Here is an 18737-nt window from a genome sequence, read left to right as displayed (position 1 = left end):
CAACTACCGGTGGTACTCGGCATGTAGGTTCACATTTCACCGAAATAGCCTGTGGTGCTATCGCCGGTGCTTTGCGGCGTATATGGGAACCAGACTTAAGCTGTCTGCAAACAGGGTGATTGTTTTAATAAAGGTAAGCTTACCTTTACTGGATTACCATGTAAGTTACAGAAATTAATTGGGTAATTATTTTATTACTGGTGCAACTCCAGGCATTCGGTTAGTATATTTGCATACGTATAATGAATTAAAGTTTATAGTGAATATTATATCAAATGCTAAAATGCACAATAAATTTTCACCTTCGCTTAATTTTCATTTCATTCACGTAATATCAAACATTTACAAGACACGAAGAATGATGAACTGATACAAAACGAATATCGTATCTCTTTCAGGCATTGTAGGAGAGACTTTGACAAATAGCATATCGGTATTTTTGTTATTCCGATATATTCAGCACACAGACCGGCAAATTTGAATTTTGAGAAACATTTTTGTTGACGCTATATGGAGAAAAAAATGCTGTACAAGGGGACGGAAAAAAGTGTGCTCTGAAAAACTGTAAAACAGGGACATCATGACCTGGGTGTGCACTATATGTCCAACCATATACTTAATACACTGGTATTTATGATTCTTGTATGGTGTAATTTAGAAAAAATTTCTGTTTGAAATGAAATTATTGCCAATAAAGTAATATATATATTACGAATTGTCAACTGCTAAGTATAATAAAATTATAGTTTTAGTTGTTCTTTCAAGCATGATTTCATCTAAAAGTAAAAGAAAACAGAAACCGATGACATCACAATGAACCAACAATGTGGCAAACGCACTGTCAGTTCACTACGAAATGGTAAGTTACATGTATGAGTCAGAATGACTAGCATTTCAGTGTTTATACCTTCTGACATTTTATAAGCAACACCTTGAGATACAACTGTGCATACTTTGTAGGGGAGCCTGACAAAACTTCATTTGTTTATGGTTTTAGCCATATTTAAATATAATAATTGACGAGCTCCTAAAGCTTTTTTTATTTAGCTTTTTCATGCGCATAAGCATGTTAGGCTACCATAGAGTACATTGCAGAAGATGTTGCATATTTCTACCTATTCTTTATGTTTACTATTTTAGCATCTCTTTCATTCAGCCTTTTTACCTACTATAGGTCTTTATTTATAATGCTTCAACTGCGGCACGTGTTAGTCTAACACCCGGTACCGTATGAGTATCAGCCTAACACCCAATATCACGCATGCAAAAAACAATGTCATGATAGCATAATATTGATATACTCATGGTTAATTTAGTGGTTTTAAGAAATGAATTTTCTGTTTATTTTCATTCAACATTTTTAAGTATACTTTCGACAAATTTGTACAATTTTTAACATGGCGCTGAAACTCGGAGTCGTCGTTACATGAGAATTACCTTTAATCAATTATATCTTTAGGAGCAAGCCTTGCTATAAGTGTAAAACTTGCTCGCCCAAACCTTATATACTATATATATCTCTCCTCCCCCTCTCTGAATACCATGTCGTGTAAGGACGTAGGTGATCATGGTTCCCCCCTTCCTTTAACCATGATTTTTCTTGACAGGTTTTCACAGCGTTTTGCCATTGCCTTCTGTTGGTTGTTATTATTGAGACACCATCTCTAACTAGCTGGTTGTTGGCTTGCAGAGGAGCTCCTTTACCTTTTATCAGGTTTGACTATATGTACAAACCTTTGACCATATGCACATGATTTTGTGTAAGGTTCTGACCATATGCTCTACATGTATCATATAGAGAAGGGAAATAGTGTGATTTTATGGGTAATGTGAAAAACCTTCACTTTGTTTATGCCTCCCTCAGTACTGAACAACGTAGAGTTGTGAATAGAATGACCGTACTACAACAAATCACTCATCTATATATATATATTTTTCAAAGTATGACCGTCGTATATCTGTTGGTTTTCTGGCTATAGCTATTATTAGAACAGCGGAGCTGGACAACAATGCAGACGCAAAGTCATGGAGTACCGTCATTGGAAGCCTAGCCTTATTCACTGGCTTAGTGGAATTTCCCATTGGCAAGATGCCAGGCTACTAGCTTAAAATGTACAGTTGTTTGACAAAGTTTTAAAACCTTTAGATGTTTTTATTTTTCTCTTGATTTATTTCAACTACACAAAACACTTCTCTCATGGTATGTAGTTTGAGAGTAAGAATGGGAAACGTTGTTATATGATAAATACAAATCAAATTTCTGTCCAAAGACTTTTTTATTACCAGGGCAACGGCGGGTGGTACAGCTAGTAAATTAATAAAACAAACAATTTAAGTTATCTTCCTTTTAATAGACTTATTGTTCCGTTAACCATGAGACAATGAATAAATCGTCATTTTACATATCTGAGCTTTAAGATTTGCTACTCAAGTTCAGGAAATACTAAAACTTACAAGGACTACTAACATATCACCCAAGCGATTTTAAGATGCTATAAGATGTGATTTCCTTTAGCCACATGCAAAATGTTCAACAGTGAGTTCTTTTCATGTTAACATCTAAAGGATATAAAAAGAGATAAGAATGACCAAGTCTATACATTGGTAAAAGCAATTGGTGTTATTTTTTTATTGCATTATGGAGTTGTGTACTCATAAAATATATGCACACGGCTGGACAGCCATTCCAGTTTATCTGCAATGGATAAGTTTATACAAGCATGGCCAGGAGTCAGAAATACCAAACACAGCCAGTGAAAGTTCAACCCGGGAGGCCTTTTGCTGAAAATTTTGTTCTTATACTACTTGGAGGTGTAAAAATCTACTGATTATTGTAAATCGTAAGCATGACACACTATAGCAGCTTTAAACATGTGAAAAGCTGGAAAAAATTATATGTGAACCAAAATTTTTTGACCAAGAATATTAAAAATTATACAAAAAAATTGAATTGTTTTAAAAGATGAAAACTGTTAAATTCTTCTGCTATATCAGCTTATATGAACTAGCGGGAGGCAGCTGTAAAAGTTTATAGCGTATGACCATTACATAACACAAAATGCAGGACATCTAAATCTGGCTTCTGAATAAACCTGTCAATGGAAAAGGCCTCGAAAGTGTAACAATACAGTGCACCCTCAGGATACAATTACCATAGTATACAATTTTTTCACCTTACAAAGTGGAACATCATGATTTGTTCACCTCACCATACGAATCTTATTTCACCATACGAATTCAACAAAATTTTCACCGGGAGTTCAAATTTGGCAGTCGGTGTGCTTATACGTACATCAAAATAACAAAGACTGCAATACTAATCGCCGAAAATATTTTTACAATGCCTGAAAAAGACACGATGACTGATTTTTCTCAGTTCATCAACTCTCATGTGTAAAATGGCAATATTTTATCTCTAAAATCAGTTCCAAAATTGGAGTTGCGATCCCTTAAAAAAGAGGCATTCAGTGGTCAGACAACTCTTAATCTGTTAACAAAAATCTATTTCATTACAAAAAGCAGCATCGTTCGGACTTTCTTGCTGAATTAGGTTAAAAAAGGTTTTAATGAGCCCGGCTAAAATTATTATTAATTATATTAATTAAATTATATTAAAAACAAAGCCAGAAACTAATGGGTGATAAAATTTTAGTCATAAAAAGTTAAAATTCAGTAAAATAGTTAAAAACACACACTAAAACTTAGCTTCAAGCTTGTTTAGTAAGCTTAACTTATTTGGAGTGAGTTCAAAGTTTATGTTATATGTACGTCTGTCTTGAAGGTAAGAACTCTCTATGGTACGCACTACACAGCACATTGCAGCATTACATTTTAATGCAAATCATAACCAATAAATACACTAAATACAATAAAGTTACTGTAGTTTACTATAGTTACTGAGGTTAACATACTATCTTGTTACTAATTTTTAATATGAACAGCACATATATATATAAAACGTTGACAATTTTTATCAGGGGATGTTTGCATTATATATGTACCATAATTTCTATACACATGCATTCGACTTTTTTCACCATACAATGCCAACCCTGGAATGGATCAAAGTCGTATCCTGAGGGTGCACAGTATTGCATATTTCTGATTTAATCAGAAATAAAAATGCATAGTCATAAGCGCTTAACCAGTTCAGTGTAAAAGAGCAGACCATGGGAGGCAAATCTATAATTGGTTTTAACAAATGCAAGAATGAGGAATGTATAACGTTAGTAACATTCTTGTGTCACCCGTCCTTTAAGTTGCCCTAGTCCACTGAGAGCCCATTTGACAGGTTTGTTTGATGAAATAATGGCTTCATTTTGTTTTATTGACATCTCATAGCTTGTCGTAGTCTGCTCACAACATTTAAATTTGATCTTTTCAACAACACTATATCACTTACCAAGTAACAAAGAATCTATAGCCTTTGGATAGTTGAAGAGTTTCAGACAAATTATGAGAAACAGCTGTCTAGGTGTGTAAAGCACCCTCAGACATGCTCAGAGGCAGATATTCTTACCTATAGGTACTTGTGTGTCATAGACAACGAGACCCACTTTGCTCCATTTCCCTATTGGATCCAGATTCATTCCTCTGTTAATGAGTGCTTGCGCCAAGTCTCGCCGCCTTGTCTTCAACGTGTTGGTACGTATCGTCACCTGACAGAGAATGAAACCACCAAGAGTTATTATTCCTTTTTAACAATGAGAAAACAAATCCTTAAAAAGGTGACAAATGATGGAGAGTGAAAGCACTAGGCTATCTGTTTCCTTACTAAGCACCAGACTCAAGACTGGAATATGTGTCACCAGAGGGAGAATGGAAGCACTAGGAGTTACCCACCCTTTTAAACAAACAGCAGGCTCACAAGGACTAATAAAAAGAAAACATCAAAACGACCTTTCCGGAACAACTCCAGAAAAGAGAGAGACTGGCAGTCACTCTTATTGTCATCTTTACTATAATAAGAGCCATGGCCATCAGCCCAACGCAGCGGTTGAACATTGAGAAAAAATATTGCATTGTCTAGGATTTGAACCCATGACATACAGCATTATATACCCACACTCTAACGCCTGTACCAATCGAGCGCATTACCAAATTTTTGAATAAATGTGCAAATGGTTATATTACACCTGACGATCTTTCACGGCGCACCCGACTACCATTTTACTAGTGAGTATAACACGAGGCACTTCGGTTTAAAGAAATACTTCTCTATCTGAAAAGTAAGTGTAAACATTGAGCATCAATAACAGGCTAATACCATTAAAGCTGGAACTTACTGCTATGCTAAACAGAAACGGAGCTGGGAGGGGTCACATGCCACCAGTTGGAGCAACATATAAATAATACTGTCATTCCTTGGGCTAAGGTATAATTTGAACTAAAATGCTAGTATATATGACAACTCCAAGCACCTCCCAGATTACAGCAGCGAACATATCCTCGAACGCTATATTGCCGATCCGCGACAAACCTTAATTTTATCTGCTATATCTATAGATTAATACAGTGCTCTCCTGTAAAACTACCATTTTAGAAACATTTCTATTCAGTCACACAGACAAGCTGTGTCAAGTAGAGCCTACTGGTTAATATTTACTGAATGCAGGACTTCTATGAAGCAAATGTTGTTGAAAGTTAAGTCTTTGAATATAAGATGAACCTGCACGAAGCTTTATCAGAAAGTATCGGTATTTTTCTATCATTTGGGATTTTTTTTAATGTTTAAGGTGATCTGACAGCCGGGATGTTTCAAGATTAAAATTGACAAAACTTCATCGCGGTTAAAATGCTCAAGAGAAAAAAAAAAGATGTGCAAAATGATGTAACTCACTGCTATCAGCTATTGTGTTCAAGTTGAAGTGTTACACCCCGTCTCTATTTATTCTGTCAGTCTCTTTGCAACTATCGAAATCATAATCACACATTTGCTTGATCTGAGCCTTTTAGCCACGATCAGGCTTTGTCAATTTTAATCTTGAAACATCCTGGCAATAAGATCACCGCAATCATTAAAAACAATTGCAAACGATAGAAAAATATGGATACCTTGTGATAAAATCCACTAAAAACTTATGCAAGTTGACTTTAAACATACGATAAGCCAACTTTACATGAACTCATTGAGCAATAGAAAAAAAAACTAAAAGAAAAGACAATTCTAAAATAAACCTAGATGCTTATTCAAAATGCATGCTAGCCGCTATGAAAAATGAAAGGAAAGACAACTCACCGGTCTGTCAACCTCGTTGGCCTCTAAAAACTCAATGATGTCATGAGGGAAGAGATGAAGGAGTTTCTCCATAAGGAATTCATTGTAACCGTAATAGGAGCAAAGATCCGTGTTGAGCTGACTTATGTACTGATGCCTCGACGTGTCTGGGTCTCTCCTGCTGCTAAAGTCTCCCAGCACCTATTAATTGTTACCGCGGTTACTGACTGCGACGACTGATAGGAACAGTGAAAATAATAAGAGTTGTCACTGCTGAGAGTAGATGAAATGTAATGCCATAGTTTCTGATAGTAAAAAGCGTTGCTATAGTTACAGACAGTAAAAAGCATCATGTCACCATGGTTACTGACAGTGGCAAATGTAACCACAGCAGCAAACACTTCATTGTCATAACTTCTGCTATTAGAACATTAAGTATGTAGTTTGAAGATTTTTTTAGCAATATTCAAATGAAAACGATAACCCTTCGTGATTTGGTCAAGCATCTGACAACAATAGCTTCTGAGATACACCGACTTGTGTAATCTGTATTAGGAATTCACGAGACGTCATCATCATAAAAAAAGAAACTGATAATCTTCCCGAATCCACGGTTAGAGGTTGGTAAAAAGTTTGCTTTGTGCTAGATTCGAACTCATCACATTCAGCTTGGTAATCCGGCACTCCACCACACGAACCAACCGTCTAACTTTAGAGTGTTTCAGAATAGTTGTACATAACTCCAAACTCTGTTCTTAATTGATTAGTTAAAATAGCATGTTTCAGCTAACACGCTTGAAGATCATGATTGTATGAGAGAGCATGATGAAAGCTTTATTGGTACACCTGCATATCTTTCACGGCACATGAGACTGATAGGGATATGACTAGATATGAATGAAAGCTTTCTGAGAGGGAGTGACAACAGTCACTCTCTAATTACACTTCTAACACAAAAAATGCAAATCAAATTTACAAAGATTTTCCAACAGATAAACCTTGGACAACAATCCAAATCAGGTTTATTTTCCAGTTTTAACCAAACGTTGCATCATTCAATCTTTACTATTATAAATACAGTGTCTGTCCGAAGCCATGCTAGGAAAACGATTACATCGCACGTGAATCAAACCCAGGGTTTTAGATTCACACGGAAATTAACTATCACCACACTACTCAGGTGCCCCACCACTTCATGACATAATTTTCCATATACTGATTACTCATGATGATCTCTCACAGTGAACAGGATTGGCAAGTATACTAGTATATAACTCTCTGTTTGTCATCTGCCTGTAGTTTGTGTGTCTAGTTATGGCAAAAAGGTTATAGGAACGAAAAACCTGCTTCGCACTGGAATTAAACTCTGATCCTCCAGTTTTGCAGACAAGCGAGCAATCCATTACACTATGCATCCAACTGGCTATACAGTGCACCCTCGAGATACGATGTTGATCCGTTCCAAGGCTGGCATTGTATGACGAAAAAATCGTATGTCGGGGTATAGAAACCATTGTAATTATACAATGGAAAAAAACAGGTAAAAATCGTCCACAATCTTATAAAAATGCTGTACATATTGAAAATTAGTAACAAGATAGTATGTTAACTTATGTTTTAGTATGTATTTTGAACTATTTTACTGAATTTCAGCTTTTTATCACGAAATTTTATCCTTCATAAGTTTCTGTCTTCACTTTCATTATAAAATTTAGCGTGTCTGATTGAAACCTTTTTCAACCAGAATTCAATAAGAAAAGCCGAGCGATGCAGTTATCGAAAGCGGCCTTTCACACACCTGACTATGTAATAGCTACCGAAAAGAAAAATTAAATTTTATTTACTACTATACAGGATGTACATACCTTTGGAGTAACATGACTTTAGCTGGTACATGTAGCGAATAAAGCAGAGGCAAAAACGTATTAAAATGTATGTTGCTGTACACTTGAAGATTAATTTAATACGTAATGAAATGGAATTTTCAGCAGGCAAAAGAGTTGTCTAGTCCTGTCCAATTTTTCTTCTGGTTTAAAAGAAAAAAATGCTGGTGCAATGCAGAAAACTGCTAGCTAGCTAACGCTTGTAGAAGGATCGAGAGAAGGTGCTACAGTAGTTTTTCTTGTATGAAATGTACACAAGAATCAATGTAACCATACGTACAAAGATTATACATATTTATACACTAGAGGACAAGGCTTTAACCAGTTTCAGAAAGTAATGTGAATGCATCAACTATGTTGAGTAGCTGGTTATATGAGTTACATACATACGATGAATTGTATTCACGTAGGAGATAACACGCCCATCTGCAAAGACATGGTTAAAAAAGAAAATAAAACATAAAATCAAAAGGAAACAAATAAAATGAATAAAATATGAAAAACATGCCACACAAGAGATAAATAATATATATTACACATGTATTGTTTTAATGTACCATTCCACATCAGTAAATTAAACACTTGAAAATATTTCTGCCAATGTGGGGGTTTTCTGTATCTTCTACTTCTTCGCCCGTACTAATTGGTTGCTCCTTTTGAATGCTGATCGCGTGCATGGCCTTTCAACTACTTCAAATCTTCAGTTATAAGCTCCTTCTTGTGCTTGCTTTAATGGAGTTCTTGTTTTAATACGAGGGCGGTTCGATAAGTAAAGATAATTTTACAATAAGTCAAGTTGTAGTTGAGTTAGATACTTTATTTTTTTTTATTTTTCAACATAATTGCCAGACAAGTCAATACATTTCTGCCATCTTGGTACCAGTTTCTTGATCCCATCTGCATAAAATTCTGCAGATTGCTTTCGTAACCATTCGCTCACAGTAGTGAGTGTGTTCACTCACGCCTTTGAGTACCCAAGATCTTCATGAAGAATGGAATGCACTGTTCCAATGGAGATGCTCAATGATTCAGCAATTTCCTCAACCTTTATCCTCCTGTCTGCTCTGACAAGCTTGTCCACAGCCTCCAAATTGGATGGTGTGGCTGCCTCTTTTGACCTGCCTGACCTTGATTCATCCTCAATAGGGGTCCTTCCTTCCTTAAAACTGCTAGCCCATTTGAAAACTCTGTTTTGGTTTAAACAACTCTCACCATATTGAGCTTTCATTCTCCTATAAATCTCACTTGGTCTGACTCCTTCACTTGACAAAAATCTTATTACAGCTCTCTGTTCAACATGTGAGCAAATTTCAAGAAGGGCAGCCATTTTGAAATAGTCTCCAAAAAAATTTATAACCTCAAAGTTATTGAAAACGATTAGTGTGAAGACAACACCTAAAAGAATATAACTCCAAAAAATTATGCATGTATCACAATAATATTTTAACTTATAAGGAAATTATCTTTACTTATCGAATCGCCCTCGTAATAATTGCAAATGCTGATTGGTTGCGATCATATTCCTTGACAATGTTAATAATACGGGTGCCTTCTTATTTACGACATCCAACTTTGTTGACATAGAAATCATTTTTCCTTCGTTTTGTATCAGTCTCAGAATCCATAGCTAACGAATTAAATGTAGATACTTGTAGTTATATACGTATGCTGACTAAAATTTTATAGTAAAAGATATTGTAACGCTACAAATGAACATTTGCTCTTGCTTGTGTATTTTACACAAAATTTTCCACGCGGAATTCTGACATGAGAGAAGTCGATCATCGTGTCTCTTCTAAACATTCTGAAAATGTTTTCGGCACACTATATTTTAGTGTCTTTTTTATTTCGACGCGCGTTATGATCACACCGACCGCCAAACTTTAACTTGGGCGAAACTTTTCTCACAATCGTATAGTGAAATAAAATTCATATATCGAGGTGAAGATCTCACGATGTTTGACTTCGTAAGGTGAAATAACCGTATATCAGGGTAATCGTATCTCGAGGGTACACTGTAGTGTAGAATAATTGTACACACCATGATTATTACACCCGCTGATTTTCCATGTCGATTGGTTAAAATATCATGCTTCAGTTAGCATGTTTTGTTTAAAGATAACAACTGCATGAAAGATCATGACAATCTTTTTCCTAACACTGGCATCAGAGAGATGTACACGTCTCTTATCATGGTAAAAATTTAGACTAGATTAAATTACTCAAATTCATTGGGTAAAGAAACTCGGCCAAACAAAAATAACTTTTCTGTGCAAAAACTTTTTTATTACCCGCGCAACGCCGGGCATTCATCTAGTCTTTACTTTAATAAGAGCGCCTGTCTGTCTGTCAAAAGCCACAGGTGAATATTTGGCAAAAAAGATTGCATCAGACAGGATTTGAAATCTGACCTGTTTTCTTGGCAGCCAGGCGTGCTACCATTTGCGCTAGTTGGCCATCTTGCCGCATTTCAAAATAATTGTGCACATAGTTATTACAGCTGATTATTTCTCAAGGCGCACTGGACAGCCACGGTACTATGAATAGTAATACACTAGCTAAATGCCTGGCACCTTCTATGGAACTTGAAGAGCAAACAAATGACAAATGAATGTTTCATCATATTACTCAATGGTTTACAAAATCAATCACTGTTCTTTGTTATGACCTTCACCTGTATGATGTCTTTGATTCGTTGTTTGAGAAGCTCCAAGTCTGGTGCCAACCGGCTGTCCTTGGAGATGTCCTGTCCACTTGGCAGCTTGTAAGTCTGTATTTATAAATCATCAAAACTGCGTTACTGTTATTACACTCACAAATTCACTGCAAATCGTCCTGTTTCTACTACCCAATGAAATTAGCCAACAGAATTGCAACCAATCGAAATTATCTCATAACAACAACAAAAAATATATCATCAAACTAGCGAATAGAATGCCAACAGAATATGAAAGCACCAATAGTAATTCATGAAATCAACCAATTGTATCCAATGAAGCAAGCCAATATATTCCAATGAAACTAACCAATAGGATTCCATGAATTAGTCAGTAAGATCCAATGAAACTAACCGGGCTTTTTCTTCTCAAGCCTAGAGATCATGTCTCATATTGGCTAAAATCCTCTAAATGTTTGACTACATCAGAGCAAATCTGGTAAACCACAAAAATAAGGGATAACTGTATTTTAATTTCAGGCTTTCGCTTTTAGACAAACCAAAAGTTTTTAACTTTTTGGGTCACTGCTGATAGATATCAGCAGTGACCGAAAAAGTGAAAAACCGTGAAGGAGTGTTAAGAGAGAGCTCAATGTATGCTACTAAAACTTGGCTAGACACATGGCTGAAAATCAACACACAATGAGTGTTAGTCTAACCTCTGTCTGTTGAATATTCATCTCAAGTTCTTCTTGTGCCAGCTTCTGCTCGGCTTTGTCTTCTTTTCTCAACTTCTTCGCTTCCTTCTCGACAGGTAATAAACCCTCCTCATCACTCTGTGTAAGTTCCAAGATCATACAATGAGCTCTATTATTAAAAGACTAAGCTCGGAATAACTTCTTCAAGCATTATATACTCGAAGATCAATTGCAAGAACTGCTAACTTAAGCGTGATTCCCATATACGCCGCAGGCACCGGTGGCAGAATGGCGGGGCTAGTAGCGGTGAAATGGGAACCTATGCGCCGAGTACTGCCGGTCAACGCAATTAGTTCAGCGTTGTTCAACTTTCGCAAAGAGCCGCAGGCATAACCTTCCCGAAATGTGCTGTACAGAAAGTCAGCCCTTTCGAAATGGCATGGCAAGTGGCCATTTTTATGCGATAATCGATATATGCGTACATAGTCGTTTTATGTTAACATAAGCCACCAAGCCTAGCGCTGCAAATGTTTTGCTGTGCGAGCTTACCACCAGGGTCTCGTAACCGATATGGGAACCACACATTAGAAAGCAAAAAAAAATTGTTTCAACTTTTTTGTATCAAGAAAATTGATTTACTTGGTTTAGCAATGAAACATGAAGACAACCTAAATAAACATTCTATAACAATTTATGATATATGTACAATATATTTATGAATATTCTTGTCTCATGTAAAGCTTTATAAAATAAGACACTACTACTGTCTTATTAGCAAGAACGGAAAGGCAACTTACCACGTCGTCTTCCTCTGACTCATCAGAATCTGCAGAAAATCAACAATCACAGCAATTATTAACAAGGATTTGAACTACACACGTCCATCAAAACCAGGTCAAAAATTTGGCAAATTTTTTAATACAAACAAATAAACTAAAAACGCCGATGACTGCAAGAACCTCAGTGAGCTCATGAAATTGTCAAGACATAGATCGTTAATATTGGTCAAAGAATTTCATAAATTTCTGGTATAATAACGAGCAGAGGTGTAGCTGAATGATGCCTTGGACAACAGCATAAAAATAATATATATATAAAAAGTTAATTTTTTTGTTAAATATAAGCCAAATAGCTAGAGAAAACCGGATGCACAAAAAAAAACTCATAACAGATCAAGTTATTTTGGTGTTGGTAATACATGTAAGTTTGACCATTTTGTGCACTTACATAGTAATTTTAAAGACATCTTGAAGCACTATATACTATGATATTTTATTACTTTGGTCCTGATTAGTTGATAAATGAACCTATTCAATGTTAAGATTGCACAGAATTCCCGGTAAAAACTCCTTCTCTATGTAATACAATGTGAGTAGGTTTCGCGATGCTTGGAGAATAATAGGATTTTTGACAATTGGCAAAAAATATACATAAAAATATAATAGCTAAATTATGCGAACACTATTAATATCAAAACATGGTAAATATATTTGAGGTATTTTAAGAAACCCTATAAAACTTGTTTAAAAGGGGAAAACTGAGAGTGGGAAAGCAAAATCTTAAAAAGTACTGCAGTGAGTGTATTATAGGAGTTGTTTAAGCAACTACACCGATATCTAGACCGAGGTTTCTATCAGTATTGAACAGTTCAGTAACAGCAAGTCATCAGTACAAAACTATAGCATGCTCTCATGTATGTAGCCTACTATTGTTGTCAATTGCTCTCTCTGAAGTTGTTACTACTTCAAAGCAGTAGCTAGGAAAAATGATAATGTAATCCCTCTCTTTTTGATGATAATAAGGAAAACTACGCAAAATACTAATTTTTTAAGTCACTTCTTCATTAATCATAAGCCTTTTTCTTTTAGCTCAAGTACAAAAGACAGTTTTGAAAATCATAGGCATTTAAATCCGTGTCCCAAGCGTGTTAGAATTTCGCATTTTACAGAACGTAACAGACAATTAGCGAACTGCAACAGTTGCTAGCCCAATAATGTTCACGAAGGCACCTTATTGTGTGGGAGTATGAGAGAGTTATGTATTTTCTATATTTTTTCATACAATTTTGTTAATTTTCAGTGAATATTTTTACCCCGAGAAGCGCTGAAACCGCTAAACCGATAAAGCAAGAAGTAGCGAGGAAACACTGCATTTCTCACTGACACATCCAATGCCATAGAAAGTGCGCTCTTTTCTTGAGAGATAAAGATTAACTTTTTTGCATAACAATTTACCAGAGCGTTTTTTGTCAAACGTTTTAATTAGTTGAATTAGACTATTCTTTTGTTGCATACAATGATTGGCTATAATCCATATATAAAAGCATGATTGAGATATGCCCTTTTTACAATAAGCAAAAAACATACAGTAATCCCTTTGTAACAGTAATAATAATGTTAATTACAATTATTAAATTATACAATTAGTTAATTACAATTGTTACTCCCTAATAGTATTATTTATAATTAAATTTCAATTGTTATCTATGATGGTTGAGCATTGCATATTGAGTTGTTTAAAATTCACACTAGTTACTGTTGCCGAGCCTCAGTCGCTCTGCTATACCCTGATATATCTAAGGTGAGTGAATGAGCATGCGTGAGTTTGAAGCTGGGTGATGGTGTGAGATCACAAATTCGGTGAGATTTCTTTGTGTGTTAAAACCCTCATACACTGGGTCAAATGTTCTATAAACACATTTAACTTATTCGATAATCAAAGTCTACAAAAACTTCTAACTAAATGATTACAAATATAGCACAAGAGAGAAATCAAAAACCAATTATAAATAGAGATAGTAATAGAGGTACCCAACATAATTCACCTAACTTGGAATACATGAACCTTACTACAACCTATTTTATAACCCGTTTTTATGTTTTTTAATTTATTTTTAATATTCATCTTTGGCCTCCACATTGGCAGAGTAGTCTAAAACGACTGACGCACAAACAACCAGAGCCCGTTGAATTTCCAGGCAAATGGTGGTGATAGGAATGAATCCAATCTTAAATAGCTCTCTACAACTGGGCATGTCTCCTGTTATCTAGGTTCCCTTGTCATTGTACTCGGACATGTCCAGCTAAGCTCACAGAGGCGATGTTTGTGTACCATTGCTCATAAAAACACTCCTAGCCTCTGCTAGCATTAAGTTAAACAGTACTCAATATTTGAGAGACCACTCACACACTTAAAGGAGATTTTCTTTATATGATTTTCAAGAAATTTCGAAGACCGCAACTTTGCAAGGCGAGCTATGCGGAAGATATATTTGCCCAAATTTTATATTACTAATAGAGATGGTTCTTTGCTTATGTAGCCAGAGACACTATGTTTCCATGAAGCAGATTTGGAATTGTGTGCACGTTCAGTTAGAGTGTGATAAGTGTTTAAATGAACATTCACATGTTGTGGATTAATGCTGCGCTTTGTTAACCCTTTGAACACTAACGGCCAGTATTCAGGCATTGCATAGGGTGTGTCAGGATCCCAAATAGCCGGAATTTCGGCATTCACATGGCTTTGCTTACAAAAGCGGTTTTCAAGTAACAGCATAAACCAATCAAATTAATTCTTGCACAGGATATTAGACCTGAAATTTCACTTCCATTTGTAACAGTTTCAAATATTATTGTTTACTTTCTTCGTTATAACAGCAAAATTTATTTGAACGCTATAGCAAAAAAATCGCTAAGACTCATCCGTTTGTACGTCATAAATGATTGTGATGCAAAAATTTTATGATACTAATTACAATTTTCCTGTATATTCTGAGTCATGAAATGATGATGAACATGCGCTCGATGGATATGATACTACCGTAATTTTTTTACGAGTTTGTAAAATTGTACGAACTTTTACATTTTTAGTCCGAATAACGGTGAAGTACTTTTTTTCTGTTTGATGAGATTTGCTGTGGGTTGCCTGACTTTTTTACTAGTGTTTTACCAAACATCATTGTATCATGCGCACATTTAGATATATTTAATAAAAGTTTAAAAACTTTGGATGTTGGGCAAATTGCCCAGGGTTACTGACAAGTATTGACAAGAACGACCAGGGTTCAAAGGGTTAAAAATAGAAAAGGAATTTTAAACCATAGACCATGGTAACATAGTGATATAAAGGTTTTACTGCACTTCATTCAACCATCAAGCAGTTCATAAATAAATACAATGCTATAAGCAGATGAGGAGGCTGGTTTTTTAAATATTGATAACATAGTTTCAGCTAATACAATGCCTTGCCTTTTATATTGGCCATCACTGGATCCTTCCGTTTTGATGTGCCTTTTGGGGTCAGCCACTCGCTGTTTTCATCGTTGAAGTCGTCATCAGGTAAATCGTCGTCGCTGAAATCTTCCTCCATTGCATCCTCCTCCATTTCATCCTCATCCATCTCATCGTCATCACTAGATTGGCTATCTATAGTGATGGAAAGAATACATGCGTGTCACCAAAAGATTGGGACTAAAATAGAGCGCTAATAAAGACATAACCGAAAATGCTTAAAATGAATGACGACACCCACCAAAATTGCTAAGCGCTTTGTTTGAAGAAATATCTATGGGTTACCGAATCAACACCTTCATGAACCAGCCTAGACTAAACTGCATGTCTTTGCTGAACTGCTTCAATGTTTACCCTATGATTGACCTTAGTTCTAAGTAAAAAATGAGCAACGATAATAAAACGGACCAGTAGAAATAAATTACATCCAAGTCTAAATAAAGCATTGTATAGCATAAAGCTCAATTAAATTTTGTATAAATTGCTACTTTCTGCATCAATACAACAAACATGGACTTTTAAACAAGGGGTTACATGCTGATAGGAAATTGTATCGACATAATAGAACGAGTGGCTGTAAGTAAAACTAAACTAGGAATTGACCAAAAGCCTGTATGGCAGTTTGCTTTAATACATTCCTGTGAATACAATGTAGATATGACCTAATACTAATGCGTACTAATGCTCTGCTACTACCACTGAGTGCAACAGAGCTACTAAGTTCTTGGTGTTACAGCCCAACTATGGGTAAAATAATGGGTATTTCCATAAAACAACAATAAAAGATGTGTTACAAATTTATTTAACCCTTTCAACTTTTCAAGTCCATTCTTTGAATACCCGGAAAAAAGTTATTATCCATTGCACCCAATCTTTAATTATCTGGAAAAAAAATTTTAAAATATTTGTGCAAAGGTCATTTATTATGTCATAATTCTGTAGCAGTTTTCCAAAATTAAAAATTCTATGCTTTTAAATGTGCTAGAGCTATTAGGTACCGATTGCTATAGGTTGGAGATCATAAAAGAGACCATTAACGCTTTTTCTCTCCAGTTGGTGTAAAAAATCCATAGTACAGGCAAAATTTGAGGATCTGTTTTTTTCAGCAATATCATAGTAATTTCAAAATATATTGTGGTGCCGATCACTGGGTTCACGGCTGAAAGAGAGAGAGAGAATATGCTAGAGTGACCGACGCCAGGACTGAGCCGAGCCCCGACGACACAGCCTCGATAGGTCTTCCAGTTGGCTGAGGGTCGGCTACCAAGCACTTTGCAACATGCAAAGTTACTTTACCAAAGTATTTTATCAATATTATGTAATTAGGAGGAATAAGTTTTAACTCGCAAACAATACAATAACATGACAGAAAAGTGTAAATTTTAAGATTATAATGATATACTACTGTATTTTATTTAAGCTGCTTATATTGGGCTTATTGTGACATATAGTTCAAGTAGGTGGAAATAACGAAAACGATCGGGCGTTTGATACTTTTGCACATGACTTTAATAGGAAACAACGATCAGATGCAATGTTTTGTCTCTGGACTCATAAGGGTAAGTCAAGAAAAATTATAACACTGGTTTACTCATAAATTCTGTACCTACAGCTCATCACCTTAAAGGTAAGTGAATGTTGTCAACTTTTTGCAATCAAAGGCCATTGTTATTTAGCGAATGGTGTGCCATTTGGATTTAATTGTGTCTAGAAGGCAGTCATTTTAATAAGTCAGTATTTGATTGTGCATTGGTTAGTTGCTAAAATATACTAACTTTTATTGTAAAACCAAGGTCAAGTCAGATAGTGCTTACTAAACGATTTGACTAATAACTGACAGAGTTTAGTGCATCAAACCTTCTTTAATTCTGAAGCCATTATTCAGGATAAGTAACACCTCAAAAATTACAAAATACTTGTCAAATGAACAAAGACATGAAATAGTGTCACACTCAACTATAGCACAAGGTTACTCAGCTGCAATGACCCTCTACGGATTCACTGATTCGGCATTAATTTCGTGATTAAATCAGAAAGTGAAGCACTAAAATTTTTGTTTTGGAATACTTCTTGAGGCTTATAGCATAATAGTCGATGATCGAGGACAATACTATTGGGTCCACAAAAGTTATCATCTCTCACACTTGTAAAAATGTGTACATGCATAATCTTCTTCTATTTAAAAACCCCTCAAGAATAGAACGAGTTGGAATGATGTTAATTTCCAGAGTTCCTTTCAAACTCGTGTAATCACTCGTTACAAATTTTTGAATCTTTGCTATGGTTGCCGCGAGTCCACCGCTTATCTCTGCCCCGCCTCGGCTTACACACTGTGCATCTCTTTATCATCTGTATTAATTATTATTAATGTATTATTAATGTATTATTATCGTTATTCCATAATTCCATAGTAAACAATATGTGACACCTCTTATTGATTAATACTTCGTAAAGTTTTACAAACAATCTAATTTTTTAACCTAGCTTTTAGCTTTTCGCAGTTTGCCTAATGCATTAGCTTTAATATTTCAATTCAAAGGCTATTTAATTTAATGTTATTTGTAATTACAAGAAACCTGTTTTATAAGTTTTTGACAGCCGGGCCCATATTTCCTGGGGCGGCTGGGCCCCCAACTTTTTAGTGATTTTTAGCGGCCTACAAAGAATTGCAGTCCAAGCTCATTCACTTGGAATCTTCAACAACTAATTTACTAGCAACTAGCGTTCTATATTGTCTCCGTGTGATCTCGCCGACTGATTGATCTTGTGAGACTCTGTTGAGACTAGGAAACTGAACTTTATTGCTTATAGTGGGGGTGTGAAGAAAACCCTCAAACTTGCATTTTCCTTATCATATAAAACTTAATCAACGTAGAATCAAAACATCAATGAGGAGCACTATGGGGCAGGCTCATCTGAATGATCTTCTAATATTACACATAGGTATATATATAAAGATGTTGAACTAGATACAGAATCAGTTGTGAATGATTT

General features: G+C 35.5%; 1 protein-coding gene across 1 annotated transcript in view; it reads right to left on the bottom strand.

Moving 5' to 3' along the window:
• Positions 1 to 18737, bottom strand: part of LOC137396179 (28S rRNA (cytosine-C(5))-methyltransferase-like) — a 39726-nt gene that overhangs the window by 19552 nt on the left and 1437 nt on the right. Inside the window, exons 2-7 of the mRNA XM_068082332.1 lie at positions 15702 to 15878; positions 12252 to 12280; positions 11476 to 11592; positions 10775 to 10870; positions 6239 to 6418; positions 4520 to 4658 (exon numbers count right to left, since the gene is read on the bottom strand). Of these exons, the coding sequence (XP_067938433.1) occupies positions 4520 to 4658; positions 6239 to 6418; positions 10775 to 10870; positions 11476 to 11592; positions 12252 to 12280; positions 15702 to 15878 (738 nt within the window). The remainder of the gene's footprint in view (positions 1 to 4519; positions 4659 to 6238; positions 6419 to 10774; positions 10871 to 11475; positions 11593 to 12251; positions 12281 to 15701; positions 15879 to 18737) is intronic.

Source organism: Watersipora subatra, chromosome 5, assembly GCF_963576615.1.
Source record: "Watersipora subatra chromosome 5, tzWatSuba1.1, whole genome shotgun sequence".
Taxonomy (NCBI): Eukaryota; Metazoa; Bryozoa; class Gymnolaemata; order Cheilostomatida; family Watersiporidae; genus Watersipora; species Watersipora subatra.
The sequence above is the reverse complement of the archived record's forward strand: the minus strand, read 5'-3'. Positions and strand labels throughout refer to the sequence as shown.